General features: G+C 46.5%; 1 protein-coding gene across 1 annotated transcript in view; it reads right to left on the bottom strand.

Moving 5' to 3' along the window:
* Positions 1–4,652: 4,652 nt before the first annotated feature.
* LOC122367904 (cytochrome b-c1 complex subunit 6, mitochondrial-like) overlaps positions 4,653–24,594 on the bottom strand; it is a 57,832-nt gene continuing 37,890 nt past the window's right edge. Inside the window, exons 2-3 of the mRNA XM_043341430.1 lie at positions 22,467–22,652; positions 4,653–4,861 (exon numbers count right to left, since the gene is read on the bottom strand). Of these exons, the coding sequence (XP_043197365.1) occupies positions 4,829–4,861; positions 22,467–22,652 (219 nt within the window). The 3' untranslated portion in view covers positions 4,653–4,828. The remainder of the gene's footprint in view (positions 4,862–22,466; positions 22,653–24,594) is intronic.

Genomic DNA, 24,594 nt, shown 5'->3' with positions numbered 1-24,594 from the left:
GCCGGGCCGGGGGGTGTCTGAACACCCCCCTTCTAACTCGGCTCCTGGGCCACGTAGCGACACGCGGTAAGCGGCAATCGAAAGAACGTCCAAAATAAGGACGAAAACACTTCGGTCATTTTTTGGGTCAGGTCAAAGGTCAGGTCACCAGAGGTCACCAAAGGTCAAATGTCCACTATTTCAACATTTTGGAAACTGCCAACGGCTATCTCGGGAACCGATAGAGCGTGCTGACTGATAGGGCTGGCTGAGACACGATCACCAGTCTAATGTTCTGCTGTTAAGTATCTTTATCCTAATCAGAAATGCTTTATGTCCACAGGACCTTAAGCCAAGACAAATGGCTATGAGATTTTCGATACTGCACCCTTCCGTCGTAGTCTGCTAGGGATTCATACCTACACTTCACTCTACACTCGAGCGCACGTCGCCAGGCATCAACAATAGGGTCCAATCATAGAGCTAGTTGTGGTCTTATCTGTCATCGACTGAACTATAGTTAACTGCACCTCTAGCTATTTCAATTATCTATGATATTTTGATGCCGCACCGCGCACGTAATTATCTTGAACCGTTTAGCTGATTATCCTCCTCCTCCCCCCCCCCCTCCGGGAGACGATTGCAAGGATCAGCGCGTCGCTGACGGCGCTGTAATCACGTGATTAAGCGGCCCCATTGGAGCACTGAGAATATAGCCAGCTCCAGGCATGGGCGTCGCCACCACTACGGACACTACGGACAGTGTCCGTACAAGTTTTAGAAGGCCCGAAAACTTGTACGGAATGTCCGCACCAATTTCGACGACTGCAAAGCAGTCTTTGCACATGTTTTGAAGTAGCTTAAAGCTTATCAGTCCCCTATTCGTGGGTAAAGATACAATCCAATTCCAAGGCAGCCCGAAAGTCAATGTCACGCAAGAGTATTTACTATTTAGGGTGTAACGAAATTATCCGGACAACTTCGCCATATCTGTTCGCACAGTTTCTTTTCTGATGTTAGAAGCGGGAATACTGGCGTCTGGCTGTATAGTGTATAAGTGCCTCCGGTATCGGCTCTCAACTCAGCAAAGACCTACCTTTGCCAGATGTTCTTGCTCTGAGTAATTAGTCGAGTCACCGACAGGTTCATTTGATAGTTTTTGTCTAAGGCAATGGAGAAAAAGGAGCACACTCTCTCCTCTTGTATTAAAGAAGCATGCTTGTGCATGGCGGCAATGAGCCTGAAGCTGGTCTGCCAGCAGCTGGACATCAGCAGCAGCCAACTGCACATCTGCCTAAGGCGTAATAAGCTGGGACTTGATTGGTAAACTCAGCCCGGCTGCGAGCGCAAAAGCCACCCTTTGCCAACGCAGATTAACTTGAATTCAAGACCGATAAAAGGGCCCACATCATGACTCACCGCTATCCGCCCTTACCTTTGTTCTTCTGCCCAGCAGCGGCGGAACACCTTCAATTAAGAGGGAGGGGCACTGCCGACTTTTGGTCTCATTCTTTTCATGCAACGCCCATAGGGCTAATGTTGAAATGCCAAAATCAAAGGGGGCACGGTGCCCCAGTGCCCTCCCCGTTCCGCCGCCTATGCCTCTGCCCATCAAACTGAAAAGACAACGAAATTGACGGGAAAATAGCCAGTGCACCACCTTTGGCCTCACGCCAAGACGCATCCACTGGTCGAAGAAAGATATGAGCAAGGTGGTCTTGTGAAATGGGTAGCTATTCGCGCTGTATTGTCCTTTGGACCGTCAAAGTGGCCTTGGGTTGCTGCCAGTAACTCAAACGTCCCGGCGGTCCCGGCCGTCACCAGCGTCAAACATCCGGCCAAGATCCAGATCTGGAGCATATTCAGCTGCTATGCGATGTTCCAGGTGTGCATTGTCTCACAGAAGACCGCCATCAGTGACGAGTAATGAGTATCACCGGAGCAACATCCTGTCAGACAAATAGTTGGAGCAGCTCAACTGGACGGCACGGGAGGACTCAGTTCCTGAAAGCGCACTGATGTTTGATTCAAACCACGTTGCCTTCGTGCAGCCTGGAGCGCTACTTTTAAGTCCTTAGGAGAATGAGGAGTGACGCCGTGAGAAGCTCTTATCCTTCTGGACTAACGCCTAACAGACTACGGCTTAGAAATAGTTTTCATCCTAATTCCATCGAGATCTTATGGACTTTTGTGCAGCAAGAGGTGAATAAGGGGACACCCGGCACCGGGACAGAGCAACTGCATGCAGGGGAGAGTGGGGTAATTTGGCCGCTTTAAAGAAAACGATAGGTATAACTTAAAATTGACGACACATTTCTGCATTTTCTCAACGCTGGCAGGTGTCGCATTCATTTTACTTTACTGGACAGTGAACTTGAAATGATAGAGTAATTACTTATATTGAAATTGTGACGTATTACAAAGGTCTGCAAGGCGGCCAAATTGCCCCACTAGCAGGGTTATTTGGCCGGGGGTGTGGGCCGTGGGGTAATTTGGCCGGTGTTAGTTTGCGGTCGGGATTTTCTGTTATATTGCGAGTCAGCTTCAGATTCAGCAATGACGTGTGTCCTATGACGCATCTGCCGCATTTTGGAGGTTGGCTCAGGTGTCACAGGGGTCAAAATAGCCAAATTAGCGGCTCTAGAGGCGATCACATTTTTTTACGAATAACTTTTGAAGTAATGAAGCTAGGCCAAAACTTCGAGTATCATCGTAATTCTCTCGTCAGTCCGCATCGAAAGATATATGTGTTGACCTTGAGAAGTCAAGGTCAAAGGTTGACCTCAGGTCACGTTGCATCAGGTCGCTTGACCTCAAGGTCACGTGATTTCAAGGTCATCATGCATATCATTCGATGCGCCTTGGCGAGCTGAACAGAATGAGACCATTTGTGCGGCTGTACCATTTTTATGTAAGGATTTATTAGCAGAAAACCTTTGGTAACCTTTGATGACGTCACATGCTCTTACAGTTGACCAATCGGAAGTAAGGCATCAAAGCAGTCAAAGTTGGTCATGAATCATGTCATTTATGGTACAATTTACCATGAAAACTCGGCCGTCCCAGCATAGTGACCATGAGCGCACCGGCCAAGTTGCCCCGCTAGTCCCGGCCAAATTACCCCATATTGCCATTCTGAAAATTTTTGTGCATAAAATCATCACGGCTTTACGGAATTAGATAAAATTGCTCTTGGAACCGCTTAACACCCCCAAGAATGGCGCTCTAATGTCTGAATTCATTTTTAGCCCAAATACTACATGTTATACAACTTTGTAAACAGAAGTAAAAGTTACCATTTTCTAATGAAATTAACGTTTTATTAATTTTCAATAAAACTACGAGGGGCAAAGTTTTGACATTTGTCCTCCAGTTATTTCTACCCATGACAAATGAATAGAGATTAGAGTTATTTCACTCACTTTTATTGGACATCGTACAGGTGGGGGCGGCCAATTTACACCACCGGCCAAATTACCCCACTCTCCCCTAGGCACATGCTAATTCGGCGTCGGTCCACATCAAACCCACTGTGCTTAACCCGCGCCCCACTGGCCCCCCTCCCGTTTTTCTGCAATAACTTCCAAACCACTTGACGTATCGACGCCAAACTTGCATTACCTTCTATACCTTCTCTACCTTCTACCTAAAGGTGCCTTTCAGAAGATATGCAACTTTAAGACCTCGCAAGAATAAAACCAACAGGACAGGACAATGAAATTGAGCTATACTTTCGGGCCTTACTGAGCCCATTGAGTAATCACGCATGAGTGTGAACTTTGTGCGCATTTTTCCTAGTCTTGCTGTGGACATACAGATAAAACAATGCCATATATGAAAAATTCAGACATTTCGTAGCCCCACTGACATAAAAAAAAAACAAAAATCCAAAAAAGATTTTTGGATTAAGACGCGCTAGATCGGAAATATCCCCACTGTGGATTGTGGCAAAACTCCACTGCTTGACTACTCAGAGCACCAACTGATTGCTCTTCTAAACTTTCACCAAAGGAAGTGTTGCTGATGTCATTTGTAGCAGCAGTGACAGTGGTAACTTCAAATCTCAGGATCTGGTAGCATGTGACATATTATAGTGCATGTATGGTCTAAACTTTTGAATTCATTTTAAAAGGGGAAAAACGCAAGAAATTACCCAACGTTTCGCATTTATTGCTTAGTCATGGGTCTTAGAGTGCGATTGTGACACTTTTGAATACATCATGTGAAAATTGCATGTACTCGCCCCCCCCCCCAACTTGAAAATCATTCCCGGGCCCCTGACGAGCATTGCCGTACGCTGATTGGTGGGATTACTGCATTTGTTGTTTAGAATGCTCACAGTGCTGACAGCGCTAGCGAAGCTATTTTGTCCGGTGGCAGCAAAAGCTGCCAAGCGTATCTTATGGGTTTTAAGATAGAGACCAAGGCTATAGAACTGATAGACAGTCTTGAATCACTGTCATCTAGCGTGAAAAGGGGAGAACTATAGGTTCATCCTACGTCCGCATAAGTTGGAATGGAGTTTACAAAAACAGTTCCGGGTTAGATAATTTTGAGTTTTGAGGAAAATGCTGCACCTCGATATTATTTTATGTCGTTGCACAAAAAAATATGCCAGTTTCCTTGAAAATCTCGGTTATCAATACACTCTACTATAGAATCAAAAGAACATCATGGCTTTCACCCTGTATTGCCACTCACTCGAGTCATGATAAGCTAGTAATCATCCAGCAGGGACTAATGACCTATGTTGGGAGACAACAAAGAGGTGTTAAGCACCACGCAGCTCACTGATGTTCGCTTCGAACCCGGCGAAGCATTAACACAATTCGGACTGTGTTGCCGGATATCACTTCAGGGCGGAGAAAACCTTTTCACCAGCCTGAAATGACAAAGAAGAAGTTCGTGAGAAGACGGTGACATAGATTCCACGATAGATCGTACCAGGCCCGTCACCCTCATCTCTCAGATTTCAATGAAAAACGGTCCTGAGGGTAATCATAGGCCCCAAAGACGCCTGGCAGAATATCAGACTTCTCAGATCAAAACTTTTTGAGTTATATTGCATTACATTTTTTAACTTCGGTTTGTAACGGTGAGTTTGATGGCCTATAACTCAAGAACGGGTTAAGCAACCAACAAACGGTAAACAACACTAATAAGGGTGGGGGGATCCATGTGATCGCAAGGCACCTCGCAGTTGCGATCAAACGTAAGTTGAATCGGAACAGATATTGGAGGGATCCATCACATCGTAGGCTAAGTAGATACGCAAGTTGTATCGCAAATGGTGAAGATACGAACTAACTTTGGCTGGGGGGATCCATGTGATCGCAAGGCACCTCGCAGTTGCGATCAAACGTAAGTTGAATCGGAACAGATATTGGAGGGATCCATCACATCGTAGGCTAAGTAGATTCGCAAGTTGTATCGCAAATGGTGAAGATACGAACTAACTTTACGAATCTTCTCGGTCGATCGGAAGGCCGATCGTAGCGAAGCTTTACCTCTTTCTCAAGAGAAAAATATAAGAAATTTTCAAAATTTTCACAAAACCGAAATATATGTTAAACAAATATGGTTGATGAACACGTGTGCAAAATTTGAAGTCGATTTCTTCAAAAATGGCTGCGCTAGAGCGTTTTAAATTTACACGTTGAAAACGGTCACTTTCGCGTCATTTTTGTAATCATTTTTTTTCAATTTTGAAATTTAAAAAGTGTTTTGGGCAACTTTTCGCGTTAATTGCGAAAATCTGACCAAACATGTATCGCACCATCAATGATCCGATACGCCATCAGAGGCCGCGCCGCGGACAGGTGGGCGCGGCGATACCTAGGCCGCGTGGGGGTTACTACACTGGTGTTCGGGAAGGGCTATGTCAACGCGAGGCAGGCCGCGGGGGAGCCGGTTGCGGCGCCGGTCCGTATTTGTCGGCGCCTAACAGTGCAGCGGTGCGTTTATGGCGGAGGGAGGGGAAGCGGTGTAGTGTCGGCAAGGCCCCACACAGGAGAGGGCACACGGGCCTCCCCCCCCATTCGAGTTGGGGCCCCTAATCTTTATACCGGCGAAGACCATGTAAAATGAACTGAAATAATGATAGCGGCCCTGGTGGCGCAGTCGGTTAAGGCGACGACCCGCGGTGCGGGCGGTGCCGGGTTTCGGGTTCGATTCCCGGTTCCGCCCGTTCCGCGGGCGTCGTCCCCGGCTGTGTCAACAGGTGTGGGGTAGGCTCCCACTTCAGCCGTAGCCTGGGGGGTGTGGGAACAAGGGCCAGGAGGAGGAGAAGCCCTCCTGTAATTGGGCCACAAGTGCCTGTTGGAGGGAGGCCCAAATAAAAAAAAAAAAAAAAGATTGAAAAGACCAGGAGGGCCCATCTCGTTCCCCAGCAGGCCCATACGAGTCCATAAATGCCCAGTAGCGCAGCCAGGGGTATTGTGGTGAAATTTCAATGGCCCTCAAAAGACCTCAAAGGGCCCACAGATGGGGTCACCGGGTCCTCAGATGGTCTCGAAGGGCCCTCGGTTAGCGTCAAATGGCCCTCATCTGGTGTCAAAGGGCCCTCAGATGGCCAAATGAAGGGCCACAAGATGGCCTCAAAGGGCCCTCAGATGGGTTCAAAGGGCTCTCAGCCAACGTTAAACCTACCTCAGAAGACCTTAAAGGGCGTCAAAGGGCCCTAAACCTGCGTCAGAGGGCCCTGAGCTCGCGTCAAACGACCCTCCGAAGGCCTTAAAGAGTCCTTAGCTTGTGTCAGAGGGCCCCCAGCTGGTGTCAGTGAGCCCTCCTCAGCTGGCGCCAAAAGTCCATCTGAAGGCCTCAAACGGTCGTCAGCTGGAGTACAACGGTCCTCAGATGCCGTCACGCGGCCCTCAAAAGCCTCAAGGAGCCCTTATAAGGTCTCAAAGGGCCCTCATTTGGCCTCAAAATGCCCTCCGCTAGCGTTAACCGGACTTCAGAAGGCCTTAAAGGGCCCTTATCTGGTGTCAGAGGGCCCCCAGCTAGTGTCAGAGGGCCCTCAGTTGGCGCAAAATGGCCATCAGAAGGCCTCAAACGGTCCGTAACTGGAGTCCAACCGCAACGGTCCTCAGGTGGCGTCAAGCGGCCCTCAAAAAGCCTCAAAGGCCGCTTAGAAGGCAGCAAAGGGCCCTCATATGACCCCAAAGGGTCCTCTGCTGGCGTCAAACGGACCTCAGAAGGTCTCAAAGGGCGTCAAAGGGCCCTGAGCTCGTGTCAAATATAAAAGCGCCCTTAGCTGGTGTCAGGAGGCCCCCAGTTGGTGTCAGCGTGCCCTCAGCTGGTGTCAGAGAGCCATCAGTTGGCATCTACTGGCCATCAGAAGGCCCCAAACGGTCCTCAGATGGCGTCCAACGGTCCTCAGCTGACGTTAAGAGGCCCTCAAAAAGGCCTCAAAGACCCCTCGGCTGCTGAAGAGGCCCTTAGCCTCAAAGGAAACTCAAGAGACGTTAAACGGCCCTAAAAAGGCTTGAAAGGGCCCTCTGCTGGTGGCAAAGGGCTCGCATATGACGTCAATAACAGCTTTGTCAAAAACGGACCTGAGAGACCCTGCCGGTCCCTGGTTATAAGGGACTCCTGTCTCTTGCAGTAACCTGAGTGGCCCACGTTTACTGAGGGGCCCCTGGTTATTGAAGGAGTCCCTGGTTACTGGAAGGGCCCCTGGTTATCAGAGGGTTCCCTGGTCACCTGGTGGGTCCCTGATCAATTGAAACCTCCCGATCATCTGAGCGCCCCCTGATTGCCTTGGTCTTGGCGTTGGCGTACAGTTTAAAGTCGTCGGCACACTGCGGCCTCCTCTTTCTCAACAAGTCCCTCTATTTCTTCTGCAGCGAGGGCGATTTCGTCAAAATACTCCTCCATCGCGAAGCCTCGTGCGCAGACGCAGTCTTCGGGGCGCTCGCTGCGCCAACTCTTGACGCCAACTGACGGGCTCCAAATGGAACAGATGGACTCCGAAACGAACGTGGGAATGCCGACACATGATCCCTCCAAATTTACAGAGGAGGAGATGTCCCAGACAGCCCATTTGCAATAGGGGTCACTTTTACACTATAGACGTATGGGGAATTCGACCTTATCGACATGGTACTACGAGGTCAGCTGATCTGCTTGGCATTTAAATCGTAGTAAAACTGGCATTTAAACGCTGCGAAACAACTTACGTACAACGTAGCTCCGATGGGCCGCTCTTTCTTTTTCATCCCTCCGATTTTCTTCCGATCAAGAGAAGTTTCGTACCGAGAGAAGTTTCGCAGCCACGTCCGATATAACTTACGATAGCACGGATCCCCCCAGCTAAGCATGCGATGAATCAAAAATTAATATTACTTTTTAAAAATTCCAAAGAAAAAATTTCATCGTTGAACAAAAACCCTAATCTTTTTTCATTTGCCTCTAATGACTTTTGGGACCAAAATTTTTCACATTTTTATTTTTTCAAAATAAACTTTATATCATTGCAAATCGACATGCAAAAAATTAGAAAGGTGTTCTTTCTATAAGTTCCTCATTTTCCCGCAAACAAAATGGGTTTCGGAGGGGTTGATACGACCCCAGCACGCCGTTTCGCTTCTAATAGAGCTAGAGCCTCGCGGAAAAAACGAGCGTGTGTGCCGTTACAAGTCGCAGCAATTGGTACCCGATTTTAAGGTCTCAGGTTAACCGGTAGCGTCTGAGGTCAGGTCAAGTGACTGAAGTTACGGGTTCGGTTTTTAGCAAATAACTTCGCAAAAAATGGCCGCAGAGCCGAGATTTTGGGATCATTGTGTTCGCTGGCTCAGGTGCGTCGAATGGTATACTTTTTGTTAGGGTGAGGTTAACTTAAGCAGTTGACCTCGGGTCAAGGTCAGGTCAGAGCCCCTCAGGTCACGAAGCTGGGCAAAGGGTATCATATGGCATATCATTCGATTCGAAAGGTCTTCCCGAGTCCAATGGCGGCTTTCCCGACTCTCTAACTCAATTTGATCGGGAGTTATCGACGAAAAACTCGTACGACCCTAGTGACGTCATAAATGACGTCACGCAAGGTTAACAAAGCAAAAGTGAAGCATTGGACTTTGCAAGGAGTGCATGAAATCACGATACCATGTACAGTGTGTCTAAAAAGAATGTACCGTCGCCACTACGTGGCGCTGGTGTCGCGAGCCGGTAGTTGGCTGAATCCGCACCAGACCACACATTCCCAAGCGCTAGGTGACAGCTGCGCAGCGGCCGGTAGTAGCGTAAGCCCGAACCTTCGTGACACGACCCCGGGGGGGGGGAGGGGAGCGGGCGGGGCAGCGTGTGTAGGGAGGGGTGCTCCAGCAAGCTGGCAGTTGTCGCGGCCAAAGGTCAAGGGGTCACACACCAAGCGAACAGACGCTGATGTGGGTTCGTGGGGATCATGAACTTGTGTGTGGTAGGTGCGTCTTGCGATGCACGGGTGATACGCCAGGTCTAAGCCAAAGGATTCAGGGGAGAGCTGAAGAAAAACAACTGGTCAACTACGGCGAATAATAGTGCTGAAAAATGGAAAGCATGGGTCAAAGGAAGCCTTCATGACTATAAACAACTTTCTGAGGACGCAAAGGCCAGCATTGAATAACGATATCCGGATCGAAATTAGCAATGATTTATAATTAAATGCCGAACTAATAGCGCTGCAAAACCCTCCTAGTAAATTGTCAAGTCGGATTATACCCACTTGAATTAAACTATCCTAAATAAAATTGTTAATTAACTTTCTAACGCTGACGTTCTTTATCATACGATAAGTATGGGGTTAACCAAGATTCAGCATCTTCCGCGTTCAAACAATCACCTGTAAGGCTAGAACATTAATGGCCAGGTAAAAACATGGTCGGGATTTGATTAACCGGATTATAAGTCGATTTTTTTTCAGTCGGGATTTGATAAGTCGATTTTTTTTTACGCCAACCGCATTTTTAAGTCAAGTCAGGTCACTGATCTATGACGTCATAAATGAGCAGTCCTAAAATGAACTGTGTGAAACTGTCCTAAACTGTCCTAAAATGAACATTTTAGGACTGTGTGCACAGTCCTAAAATGTTCCAACTTCGCAACACCCTCAGTGCAGAGCTTTCATAGGGAGATGAAACTTATAGGATCTTATAGTATGATCGAGAGGTCTCACAACTTGTATAAATGTATATCTCGGATTTTCTGAAGGGTCGCCTGAGATCAGGTCAGTCTCTCACCATTAAAAGTCAGGGGAATATGGAAATTGCTAGTTTGATATACAACTATCTCAAATTCTCAAGCACACGGAATCGTGATTTCATGCGCTCCTTGCAAGGTCTGATGCTTCAATTTTGCTTTGTTGATCTTGCGTGACGTCTTTATCACGTAACTAAGGCTATCAGTTTTTCGTCAATAACTCCCGATCAACTAAAGCTACCGAGTCGATGAAGCCACTAATGGACATGAAAAGACCTGCCGAATCGATTGATATGCAATATGACCTTCTTTGACCAGCTTCGTGACCTGACGGGCTGTGACATGACTTTGACCCGAGGTTAACACCTTAACCCGGCAGTTGCTGGGGTATTTCGCCACCCACCGTTTGCTGGGGGGGGGGGGCGTTAAACGCCCCCAGCCGATAACTCGAGAACCAATAGGCGCAGCGAAACGCACGAGGCGGCAAACGAAAGAACGCGACGAGACGCTTCAGATGAGTACTTTAAAGTTGAATTTTGAGGTCACAGGTCAGGTCAAGGTCAGGTCAAACACCTGAAATCGGGCTTTCAGTAGCATGGACTTCAGGACTTCGCAATGGGCGCCTCTCGTCATAAACTCTGTCAAAACGGTGCACAATCCATCATATAAGGCCTACAAGAGTGTCAGCTCCATGCAGGGGTCAGTCAAGCATAGGTCAGGGTCAAGGTCAGGTCAACCGGGGAGGCACATGTCCCCGAAAATAAAAACTGATATTCGCAGCCTGTGACACATGTTTTATGGGTAATTTGGGGCGTAGAACACGATGGTGACATTCATTTTATCATATGTGTACGTGTTTGGCTAAAAAATTTCAATTTAAGAAATGCATGTATCATGGTCGTGAAGTAGTCACGAGAAATTGCCAAGATTCAGTTCAAGATTTTGGAAAATGCGGAACGATAATCAATAATCGAAGATAGCCATTTGATTCTCCATGGTATTGGCAGTCTAATGGCGTTTACGGCATGTCTATATGTCTATTCTGTGATTGTATATGATTTTTTGAACATATGCCGTTTTTGGTCGAAAACTCAGAAATCATGACGTCACTAAAACCTCGATATCTCAAAAATTTTCCGACCGATTTTTTTGAAACTTTGTCACAATAAATTTCAGTCAATTCCCTACAGGTACCCAAAATTTGCAAAAACTGGCCCGGCGAAAAAAGTGGGGGCGTTTAACGCCCCCCCCCCCCCAGCAACTCGCGGGTTAACTCTCGCCCGTATTGGTGTTTTTCCAGCCGCAAACGTATAAGGGGGGGGGGGGTCCGTTGGACCCCCCTTACCGTTTCACCCCTGATCGAGCTATAGCTTCGCGGAAAAAACGAGCGTGTTGGCCGTGACGAGAGGAAATCGATGATACCCAATTTTAAGGTCCTAGGTTATTGGTTGACTTTCCAGGTCCCAAAAAATGACCCAAAAGTCGGGAAAATCGGAACCTGTTAGGAAGTCGTAAAGCGTGGCTGCTATGGGGTTTTCGGGGTGCTGATCACGAATATCATGTTAGTTTTGATCACAGATGATGTCTTTATGCATTTAGGCCAGGTCGGGTCAGGTCAACCAGTAAGGGTATTCGTAGTAGGTGGTAACCGCCTCTGACAGCTTCGCAACATGTTACGAGGACACCAAAACTACTTCGTAAATGTTCATATGGCTGCTAAATTCGAATTCAGCTCCTAAAACTGGCCTAGAAACATGTAAAACTCGAAAAAGTGAACCGAGGTCATCAAAGGTCAATGACCTGACCTGACTTTCCGGTGACCTTGACACCCACCCTAATGCATGGAAGCAACATCATATCCAATGTTTGAACGCTTAAAACCACGAAAAGACTGCAAACGCGCCGCTAATGCGAGCCGACATACGCCGAATCGCGATTCCGGCCAAACATGGTCTCGAAAAGTAGGTCGCAGGTCAAAGATCATTAAGGTCAGGGTCATGACAATTTCAGGGTGGGTGTAAAATTGATTAACGCGAGGGTACTGAAAGTTTCGTCGCGATCGGCCGCTTTTTACGCGAGTTATTCGCGAAAAACCGAGGGAGGGGGTCCGTTCGACCCCCCTCCCCTCTTTACGGGCGAGGGTTAAGTTGATCTCACCCGAAGAAAAAGTATACCATTCGACACGCCTGAGCTAGACAAACACGATGCTGCTAAAATCGCGGATCTGCGATCATTTTTAGCGAAGTTATTTACCAAAAACCGAATCTGTGCCTTGGGCCACTTGACCTGACCTCCGAAGTCATCGGCTGACCCTGGTCCTTAATCGGAGACCAATCGCTGCATTTCGTAACGACGCACACGATCGTTTCTTTCGTGAGGCTCTAGCTCAATTAGGGGCGAATCGGCGAAGGGGGTTGTTTCCTCACTTCCAACCCCCAACGTCCCCACGGTATTCAGAAAACCTGAAGGTCCGGTGAGGGTTAAAACGTTTCTCCTGAACGAGGAAGAAATGTAAAAGTCAAAGCTCTATAGACGTCAGGTATTTGAACGTTGTGCTGAGCATTGTTAATAAGATTATTAGAAGGATGAAGAATAACCTGTTGCTCATCTCTATCAGAAATAGAAAAAATAAACCAATATATATTCGGGCGTGGCCCTTCTTCAGTGGTATTAGATCATAATAAAACATACGTCTCTGTTGTTTTATTGTGATCTTATACCACTGAAGAAGGGCCACGCCCGAATATATATTGGTTTATTTTTTCTATTTCTGATAGAAATGAGCAACAGGTATCTTCTTCATCCTTCTAATAATCTCTATAGACGTCCTGTAAAAGTAGCCATAATAATAAATTCGTTAGAAATAAGATGCTTTTTAAACGACTTCCTCACATAAAATCGGGTGCTGGGACCAATCTTATAAACGCTTTAGAATGGACAGGGCGTCACTGGCTAAAGTTTGGGTGCAGAAAACGGCTATTACCTAAATGCAAAATGGTTTTCATGCATTTCAGTCAATTGTATATTGTCGGTCCCAGTGGCCGAGCTAAAAAAAAAAAAAAATCGGTAGTGTTTTGCATCTTTTACGCCCTAAGAAACTACACCATCTATCGAAGTGGGCGGGCTTATTTGAATGGGAGGGCGCATTATGCACGAATCGTGTGCTTTCGTTTATTTTGGACTGTATTTTACCACATCCACTGCTGGTATCACTATTAATATTATCTAATGCCGTGAATACGACAGCATTCCATTTATAAGATTGGGCCAATGGAGTCGCGCCCCGCGAGCTCGGTTTTCCGCTGGGCCGCTACAGGCCAGTAAGTCGGGCTTCGCCTGAGGGCAGGACAAAGGTCAGCGAGGGAGCGCGGGGTCAGCCAGGTATCGCCCAGTGCCGAGCGGATGCCGCTCCCTCCCTCTCTTCCCCTCTTCTCCCCTCCCCACCTCGGTATAGATGGGGAGGGACCGAACTGCCAATGACATGCGAGCGGTCAAGGCCGCTCGCGCGGCAGCGACCCTGGCGGCCGGGTGCCGCAACTGGGATTCAGCCAAGTTACCGATTCGCCTCCTGTGGGAGAGCCAAACCAGGGGACATACTTTTTAGATATTCTGTACGTGAGATAGTTTTAGATCATTCTCGGCGCCAAAACAACAGTTTTTATATTTCCCCATTGACTTATAACAGTGATGTCACGTGACCGACCTGACCTCATGTGACCTTAAAAAATTCCTAGATATACAAGTTGTGAGACCTCTGTAGGACACCATGAATGCGTCCTGTAACTTTCATCTCGGACATCTATGGTATTGGCGTCCAAAACAATGTCAGAACCAAACAGCCTTTTTCACTCTCGCGCTTATAGGAAAGAGGGTTAGATGAACCCTCTTTTCATTTTTTTTTCAGATGATTCAGACTTCAATTGAAATCTCAGTAACCCATGAAGTCACATTTTAATATATCCAATTTTGTGCATTATTTGAACATTAATATGAGCAAAGGCTACTACTTCTCGTATTACATAATTTACATTAAAGTTGAATATAACCGACAAATAGAGCCACTGCCTCGTCGATTTCGCATTACAACTAGTTCCGTTGCAACACACCTAGTTCCGTTGCAAAGTAACTAGGTAGTTTGCATCCTAACTAGTTAGTTTGCAAACTAACTGGACGGTCAGTTAGTTTGCAACGGAACTAGTTTCGTGTAAATATATATATATATATATATATATATATATATATATATATATATATATATATATATATATATATATATATATATATATATATATTATATATATATATATATATATATATATATATATATATATATATATATATATATATATATATATATATATATATATATATATATATATATATATATATATATATATATATATATATATATATATATATATATATATATATATATATATATATATGTTACGGGCCAAGTGCGAAGGCTAGTCCGTTTGCGAACGGACTAGTCCATTCGCGAATGGACTAGGCCGTTTGCGAATGGCGGTCCGTTTGCAAACGGACTAGTCCGTTTGCGAATGGCCGGCCATTCGCGAATGGCCTAGGCCGTTTGCGAACGGACGGGTCTGTGGCGTTGCACTTAGCCGCCGGAAGCATGGATCCTCGGATTGGGGTACGATTCCGAATGAATGGGGGACCGCTGGTCGATGCAGGGGCGTCGCCGACGGGGGGGGGGGTCGGAGGGGTCCGGACCCCCCCCCCCCCCACACACACATTCTCTTGAAAATATGCGGTCCGACCCCCCCCCCCCCTCCCACACACACACACACACACACACACTTTTGGCCACGAACATCGATCAGGAATAAAATAAAATATTTTAAAAACGATTATGGTGCATTCTCAAAATAAAATTGTCTAAATCCGAGGAGTTTTCAGTATTTGGTGGGGATTACTTTGACTGATCGTCCGACCAGATCCCCTAGTCGAAAATCCGTGGCGACGCCACTGCGTCTTTATGTATGTTTAGTTTGTTCTCCGGAGCAGATCTGCGAGCTGGTGCAACTCTGGGTTAAGGTCTCCACACACCTGGTCCATTCGGGATGCGACTTTCCGCTGAACCCTGCACAACGCGGAAATTATAGCAACGTGTTGCCGCTGGCCAGGCTTCGGCCACCGATCTGGATCTGGGGAGGTCAAATATCCCCGTGACCTTCGAACAGCGGAGAGTTGCGTGGTGTGCAGAGACCATTAGTACCGTGCTCCGGGCTCCCCGCTGATGACCCGACCTGACCTTGGTCGAGTTTGTGGCGCTCGATTCATTCTGCTCTGGTGTGGTGTACCGGGCTTGTGTGTGGTGAGTGCGGTGAGTGTTCGAAAAACTGTTGTGTTGCATTGCATTTAACAATACGCGCACTGCAGGGGGGGGGGGTTGCTTTCAACCCCCCTGTGGTTTTTCACAGATCACGAGAAAACAGCGGTGCGCACCAAAGCCAAATTTTGTATACCTTTTCACCCATATTCTGCGCACATTGTGTGAAAATGCTGACTCCAGATGACCTAAGGTCAGGTCACCAGGCCAGGTTAAGTGACGCCACCTCCGAAAAAGTTTGCACTTGCACCAAAGCTACAGCTATAACGAGGCTTGAAATGATCTCACGCATGTCAAGGTGTTTTTATTTTAGGCAAAATAAATATCTAAAACAGTAAAACAAGCTTTCGGCATTACGCCATCATCAAGTTTGAATAAATTAACATGTTTTTGATTTTCAAAAGCTAGAGCACAATCATATTGTTCCAGGCATCCTCATAGCAGCTCACTTTTTTAAACGTATTGCAATACGTTGCAAATAGTGTGGTACATTGCACATGGCAAGTAAATAATGTACAACAATGTATCATTACGTACGCTACAACATGACATGCACACAATATATCATAGGTACAACAAGGTCAATAAATCTCATCTCAACATCAGCCGCATACATCATCAACACCCGGTTGCAGTAAACATTGACATTATAATCATATTGAAAAACATTGCCGCTGTTCTTAGCTCGATTCCAGCTCGATAGTCGTTCTTAGCTCGAACGACTAAATACCGACACCTTACACCTTCTGAGTAAGGGCCCAAAGTACGCTCTGACTAATCGTGTGTCCAATGATCTGCTGCAATCTGTGGAAGTCGGCTTGGAAAGAGCATTTTACGGACTGAAATGGAAGAACGTGATAGAGACGAAAAGAGCCGAGAGAAGTGGCCCAAGCCCGCCGGACAGACTCAGCCAAGAAAAAGACGGAGAAGAAGGAGAAGAAGACGGAGATGAAGCGGAAGAAGTGTCCAAGATGCCACGCCCGTTCTTCTCTGATACCATCGCCAGCCAACCACCAGTCGTATCAAATGATCTAGAACGCGATCTGGAGGATATAAAAAAGAAAGTCATCGGCATCTACAAAGGAGCAAAAAAGACACCACTTAACTGGACACCCGCACAACAGCTAGAGTTGAAAGCCATCAAAGAAGACCAAGACATCATCATCAAAAGATCTGATAAGTGCAAAAGCTTGGTAGTTATGAATACGTCAGACTATGTAGAAAAGGCAGAAAGCATCGTCACCTCTTATGAAAAAGTTCAGACTAACCCGACCCCTAGACTAGATCAAACTAAAAACCTCATTAAATCAACGCTGAAACAAAAAATTCCAGACGACTACATACAACGCCTTCTCCCACAGCACACCCGAACAGCAGAATTATATGGTCTACCGAAGACTCACAAAACAGGCAACCCGCTGCGTCCCATAGTCTCAGCTTGCGGTGATCCCCTAGATAAGCTGTCCTGGTTCATTCAGTGTATTCTTACCCAAATTCTAAGTCTTATTCCGGCACATCTACCCAACACAGAGGCTTTCCTTACTAAACTCAACGCTGCCTTCCCCAAGAGCCTCCCGCCTGGATCCATCATCTTCTCTCTAGATGTGTGTAACCTTTACGGGACCATCCCTATCCAGGAGGGGATTGATGCTGTGATAACCCTGATAGGAAATAATATCACCAAAGTCAATTTGTTCGGAATCACACTTTCGGATCTTCGCACACTGCTGAGTCATGTTCTTACTAACAATTTCGTGCGCTTCGGATCTAAAATATTCAAGCAAACGTCAGGCATCGCGATGGGAAACAGGATAGCCCCTCCCGTGGCGATCACCTTTATGCATATACTAGAGACTGGATTTATGTCGAGCTTGGAATTTGCCCCTGTCCTTTACTTACGCTACATTGACGATATTGTCGGGGTCTGGACACATGGGATTGATCGCCTGAACCATTTTTTCAACTGTATTAATGCTTACAACCGATCCATAAGCTTCACAATGGAGTCTACCTTCAGCACCGGTCAACTTCCTTTCTTAGATACCCTCATAACAGTATACCCCACCGGTGAGTACACCACGGAATTATACTTTAAACCGATGGCAGCCCCGATCATTCTCCACTTTACGTCCGCCCACCCCATGAGTACCAAGAAGGCCGTTCTCAATTCCCAGATCAAGCGAGCGATGAGGGTGTCATCTGACGACCGAACGAGGGATCGCAGCGTAAAGCGGGTAAAACTTCTGTTTGAGCAGAACGGGTACCCAACAGCCATGTTAGACACGAGCATAAAGAATAACCTTCGCAAGCGTAGTGAACGTAAAACTCGGCGCAACAAAGAAAACGAGATATTCATGCGGCTTCCCTATTTAGACGAAAACGTCGTTAGAAGAGTCAATGGTGTTTTGAGAAGATCTAAAACTAATATCAAAGTAGCCTGGATTAGTGGTCCCACAATAGGAAACAAACTTATCTCTTCCGCCTTCTCTAAACCGCCCTGCCCAGCCGGGACTAAGCACTGTCACACCTGTGAGAGTGGGCTGAAGGGTAAGTGTACTAAGAAAAACATAGTCTATAAAATTACCTGTAGCCTCTGTGAAAGAAACGGACGAACTGAATTTTATATCGGAGAAAGCACCCGCCCTGTACGTTATCGATTCAACGAGCACCTAAGTGACCCTCGCCTGAGAAAACCAGACACCCCACTAGGTGAACATATTGCCGATTCGCACTTTAACGCAAGTAGCACTGAAATCAACTCCGCCTTTACTATTGATATAATCGGTTGGGGACGGGATTCTGCTGAACTAAAAATCACTGAATCCATCAAAATTAGAGACCTAAGGCCCACATTAAACATGATGAAAAGCTCATGGCCCCTCGCTCGTAAACCATAGGTCATAACACACACACACACACACACACACACACACACACACACTTCTCTCTCATTCACTCACCCCTCACTCACACACTCACTCACTCTCTCACTCACTCACTCTCTCACAAACTTATACACTCACTCACTTATCTCTACCCTTTGTTTCACATGTTTACCCTACCACGCACACGCACACGTACACATGCACCTAACTGACTTGCCCGACTCACGACTGGTTGACTGGAATCGAGCTAAGAACAGCGGCAATGTTTTTCAATATGATTATAATGTCAATGTTTACTGCAACCGGGTGTTGATGATGTATGCGGCTGATGTTGAGATGAGATTTATTGACCTTGTTGTACCTATGATATATTGTGTGCATGTCATGTTGTAGCGTACGTAATGATACATTGTTGTACATTATTTACTTGCCATGTGCAATGTACCACACTATTTGCAACGTATTGCAATACGTTTAAAAAAGTGAGCTGCTATGAGGATGCCTGGAACAATATGATTGTGCTCTAGCTTTTGAAAATCAAAAACATGTTAATTTATTCAAACTTGATGATGGCGTAATGCCGAAAGCTTGTTTTACTGTTTTAGATATTTATTTTGCCTAAAATAAAAACACCTTGACATGCGTGAGATCATTTCAAGCCTCGTTATATTAATAATAATCATGTCATCCATCCTCGCCCACATAAAAGCTACAGCTGTTGAGCAATCGATATGAAACTTTCAGGATGTAGTAAGGGTGACACTGACCCGGTTTCCATGGTCACTTTGAGACATAGCGGATTACGGGAGGATAAGGGTTGTAATTCCGACCCGTACTCACGGAACCCATGTTTTTAAGTGGATTAGGGTTCGAATGCCTCCGTTTTATCGGCTGAGAATAAAAAAGTATAGGAAATTACGGAAAGCAGGCTGTAATCGCACTAGTCCTTTATCTCACTGATCCGAATAGTTTGCTGGATATTTCGCACTTGGCCTGACTTCGCACTTGGACTGGGAGCATAAACGCCCGTCCATTCGCAAACGGCCTAGGCCAACTGCAATAACCCACATGGACTAGTCCATTCGCAAACGGCCTAGTCCAAGTGCGTTATCGCACTTGGCCTAGTCCAAGTGCGTTATCGCACTTGGACTAGGCCATTCGCGAATGGACTAGCCTTCGCACTTGGCCCGCAACACATATATATATATATATATATATATATATATATATATATATATATATATATATATATATATATATATATATATATATATATATATATATATATATATATATATATATATATATATATATATATATATATATATATATATATATATATATATATCATTAATTTTTTGGCAAAAGTCAGTACTTTGGATGAAAGCTTGGAACTGGGGTGACTGATGGCGACCTGTCGAGCACACTTCACTCGATGAATCCCCCTCCGCGTCGATGACGGCCTCGATGCGCGGTCTGAACCGGGCTTAGGCCTTGGTCAGCATGGTCTTGTCCATCTTGACCATCATCTGCTTGATGGCTGACTTCAGAGAGTCAATATTGTTGTGTGGGTGTTTGTTAGTGTCCCTCTCGACTACGCCCCAGACATTTTAGTCGAGCGGGTTCAGGTCCGGGGAGTTTGGCGGCCAGAACTCGGGCGTGATGTGACTGTGCACGTTGCCGCTCATCCACTCCTGCGTCACCCTGGCCTTGTGGGCGATTACAGAGTCTTGTTGGAACACATAGGGCCTTCCTCAGCCACTCGGTCGATCCAGGGTTTCACGACGTCACCGTCATCGACGGTGACGTCGACGTCCTTTCATCGTCGACGATGTGCTCGACTTTGGCAATGAAATCGTCGTCTCCGACGGCATCAGATCATCGGGGATGTTTCTTCCGCTTTGCCACAGACGGGACGTCGCCCACAGACTCATCCAAGCTCCGCTCGACTTTATAATCATAGCTTCTGTCGACCTTGAGGAAGTTGGCGACCTCGGGAGCCTCGCTGCCGGCGTGAAGCGCCACAATGACCGCGTGCCTTTTCACATTTCTTCCGTTATCATCTTCAGCTGCAACGTTCCCTTTTGCTATGGACAACAATTTACACAAAGCATGAAACATGAATGCAAAAAATTATTGCTCTGCACAAAACGGTTTCCTTGTAACACAGGTTTGACATTTGTGGTGTCAAACCACAAATGTCAAACCGGCGTAAAAAAATTTACCGGCGCCACCCTGTGTGTATGTATATATATATATATATATATATATATATATATATATATATATATATATATATATATATATATATATATATATATATATATATATATATATATATATATATATATATATATATATATATATATATATATATATATATATATATATATATATACAGGGTGTCCTTAAATTGATATCCTCTCCCGTTCGTTACGTTTCCCGCGAGCAATACCGGTATACCAATGGCGCTTTACCGGGACCCGACCCTGGGGCACGGTCACGTGTTTGTTGGTCACGTGACCTAGCCAGGCGAGCCGACCCAGGACCCGGCGGGGCGGCAGAGGTCATTTACCGAGAGGGTCGCGAGGCGCGCGGACTGCATATCAGCCATGGCGAAGGAGTACCCTTTGTCGACTCGCTATCGCGCTGTCGGCATGGTCAACGGCGGCACGCCCCAGGTACAGGTAGCCAAGGAGCTAAGGATAGAGCCCAGGACCCTCAGACGCTGGATGACCCTCGACCGCAAGGGAGAGGCACTGGAGAACCGCGGGGGAAGAGGGAAGAAGACAGCGATGCGCCGGGTGGCCAAAATCGTGGTGGCGAAATCCGTTACGAAACGGCACCAGTCGACACGGAAACTGGCGCGGAAACTCAGTGCAAAAAAATCATCCGGCCTCCAAGTCCGCTGTCCACCGGTATCTGCGGCAGTGCCTCCGTCTGAAGCCGCTGAAACCGCGCGTGGAGCCCAAGCTGACGGCAGCACAGCGACGAAAACGGCTGGACTTCGCTAAAAGTCGGATCAACTGGTCCATACAGGACTGGAGGCGGGTCCTGTTCAGCGACGAGTCTCCTTTTGAGCTGTTTCATCCTCCCAACCGCCAGAACGACCGTGTTTGGGCTCAGAACAGCTCAGAAGTGCCTGTCATCGAGACCGTCAAGCAGCCGGGCAAGGTCCTGGTGTGGGGCATGATGAGTTTCCGTGACCTGTCAGACCTTCGCATCGTGCCCCGCGGCCAAACCGTGACAGCGGACTACTACGTGGAGGAGGTGATGAAGGGAACGGCCGCATCAGCGATGAGACGACAGAAGGATAATGGACCACCAACGGCCATCAAACTTCTGCCGGACATGTCGCAGACCATTTTCCAACAGGACGGTGCCCCGGCTTACAACGCCACCAAGACCCAGGAGTGGTGCCGGGCCAACTTCCCTGGCTTCTGGGCCAAATGGGAATGGCCAGGTAACAGCCCGGACATGTCGCCAATCGAGAACCTGTGGGCAATCGTCCAGGACAGGATGGACAAGATGGCACCAGCGTCGTCCGAAACTGCCCTCATCAGGAACCTCCGATCGGCCTGGAGCAGCATCTCTGGAGAAACTCTCGACAACCTGATGTGTGGCATGCCGGAGCGCATGCGGGCATGTGTGCGGAAGCGTGGTGGATACATCAACAAATAAATCATGAACCGGTCATTTTTTGTTTTGATGTTATTGCACGCCATGGGAGAAGACATCAATTTCGGGACACCCTGTATATATCACAGTTAAGCAGGTAGGTAGTTACTTTCATTTAAATGGGCTTACTAGAGCATCAACCCACCAGTCCGCGTGCTACGTCGAATTTCCCAACCGGGCCCGAATGGCAGTCGGCAAAATCAGTGCACAGTCCAGGTATATAGTGGTCTATGTATGTTCAAATTGCCCCACCTGTTCAAAGCACCCCATCCTATCCTATGAATATAATGGGAGTTTTATGGGTGAACCAACCATTCCACTTCCATCAACGCTAGTTCAGAACAACAGTGACATAAATAGCATAAATACTTGCAAAAAGTAGCACACGCAAAACTTACACAGTGGTCGACGGCGTGAAGATAGTCGAGCAGCTCCTCCACGCAGGTCTCCTCGGTCTTACTGCGGCTGCTGACACGCTCCTCGCATTGTTCGAACTTGGCGCGCAGCTGGGGCGCCGGGCCACTGGCGCGGCACTCTTCCCGCATCGTCTCGTGGGGGTCAACCAGTTCCTCTTCCTCCTCTTCCTGAGACAAAAGAAAAATACAAGAGAAGCATAAGGCAAGGTCTGCTGACGTTCCTAGTCACACACAACCTGTAAGCATGTCATGTTTTCCCATAGGAAATACCCTAGAGCAAAGATGACTGCAATCTGGGGAGTAACTTCCTATATGTATGGGTTTTTCGCGAATATCTAAGCTTCTACATAGACTTCCGATCAACACAAGACAAACATCAATCGATAACAAATTTTCTCCCTAATCATTTTATGGCCAACGTTAGGTACGCGTAGCGAACCAAGATTTCTTGTCATACACCATTTTTGTTATTACGGGCGATAAGAGTACGAGGGGGTATCGAAAAGTTCTGATCATCACATAGAATATAGGTATAGACCGATATTGATGATTTTTTGTTGGCATTATATTTGGTACTCAAGAACAATGTTCCCCTAAGGAAATCCTGAGAAGTGGTTTTATCTTCTGTAGGAGAGACTTAGAAGTAAAAAAGATGAGTATCTGGCCCATTGAGGACCGAACCGTCATCCAACTAATGCATTTGAAACGGTATCACACTGAGAAAATACATCAAGCACGTGAAATTAGTTTATGGCGAGGAAAGACCATCTCATGCACTTACCGAAAATGAAGAAACAATTTTCAACTTGGTTGCATGGCCTTTGCAGGGGAGTCAAGAAGTGAGTGACTACCAGTGACTGACAAGGTGGTGACTGTGAAGGAAGTGGAGGACCTCATCCTTACAGATCGTCGTGTGACCTTTCAGATGATTGTGCAACAGAAAGGTCTCAATGCTGGCAGTGCCTGAAAATATTATCAGCGAAGAACTGCAGACGATAAAGGAGTCAGCCCGCTTAGAAGTTCGTGTGTCTACTTTGTTGAAGAGAAAAAAAAATGCATCTTGGCCTTTCGAAACGAAAACTAGGCCTTTTTTAGGAAATTGAAGACATCTTCGATCATTTGATGACTTGTGACGAATGCTGGGTCCATGTGTATGATCCAGAGACTAAAAGATGATCAAGAAGTTTAAGCACGGCACATCTGTCCTTCTTAAAAGGCGAAGATGCAGAAGCCGATATGGAAGGTCAATGCTATCAGTGTTCTGGATCTGGCGTAAGATAGTCAGTACCGACTGTCTTGATGATGGTCGGATAATGATAAACAAGCACTACTGCAGGGGCGGATCCAAGGGGGGGCCAACGGGGCCATGGCCCCCCCAAGACGGTCAAAGGGGGGCCATACTATCTTTTGGCCCCCCCCCCCCCCCAGACATAATTCAAGAAAACTAAAAAATAAACATTCTGAAAGTTCCTATGCTGAAAAACTGAAATATTGCTTTGATGATTGAGTGACATTGGGGCAAAGGTGAAAAACTCTGCCAACCAGAGTCAAAATGGCCTGTGCCGGCGAGGGTTAGGATGTAGGAGAAATCGACATGATATCACATTGTTATTCGCATTCATAGGCACGTATTCTGTATTGTGTACTGGTTGGTTTTAATTGCAAATTTGTTGGAAAATAAGATTGTCATTGGGCACTTTAAAAAAAGGTAATTTTAACTTTTACCATGACCAAATGTGTGATTCTTGTCAGAAAACTGAGGAATGATCATAACAACACTGAGTATAATCAACTTAAGCTTGAGAAATTTCAGAAGCAATTTAATAGCTGAAGCTTCTTCATAGTTCATTAACACTATTAACCAGCAGCTTTCTTGTCTCATACCTGAAAGTATATGGATTTAAACCTCTCCCGTATTGGCGTTTTGTCAGCAGCGAACGTATGGGGGGGGGGGCGTTGTCCCCATTGCCGTTTGGCCGCTGGTCGAGCTAGAGCTTCACGAAAAAAACGAGCGTGCTGCCTGTGACGAGAGGAAGACGATGATACCCAATTTAAGGTCTTAGGTCATTGGTTCATGGTTGACCTTCCAGGTCAGGTCAATGACCCAAAA

The sequence above is a fragment of the Amphibalanus amphitrite genome, unplaced genomic scaffold (assembly GCF_019059575.1).
Source record: "Amphibalanus amphitrite isolate SeventyFive unplaced genomic scaffold, NRLGWU_Aamphi_draft 000904F_arrow, whole genome shotgun sequence".
Taxonomy (NCBI): Eukaryota; Metazoa; Arthropoda; class Thecostraca; order Balanomorpha; family Balanidae; genus Amphibalanus; species Amphibalanus amphitrite.
The sequence above is the reverse complement of the archived record's forward strand: the minus strand, read 5'-3'. Positions and strand labels throughout refer to the sequence as shown.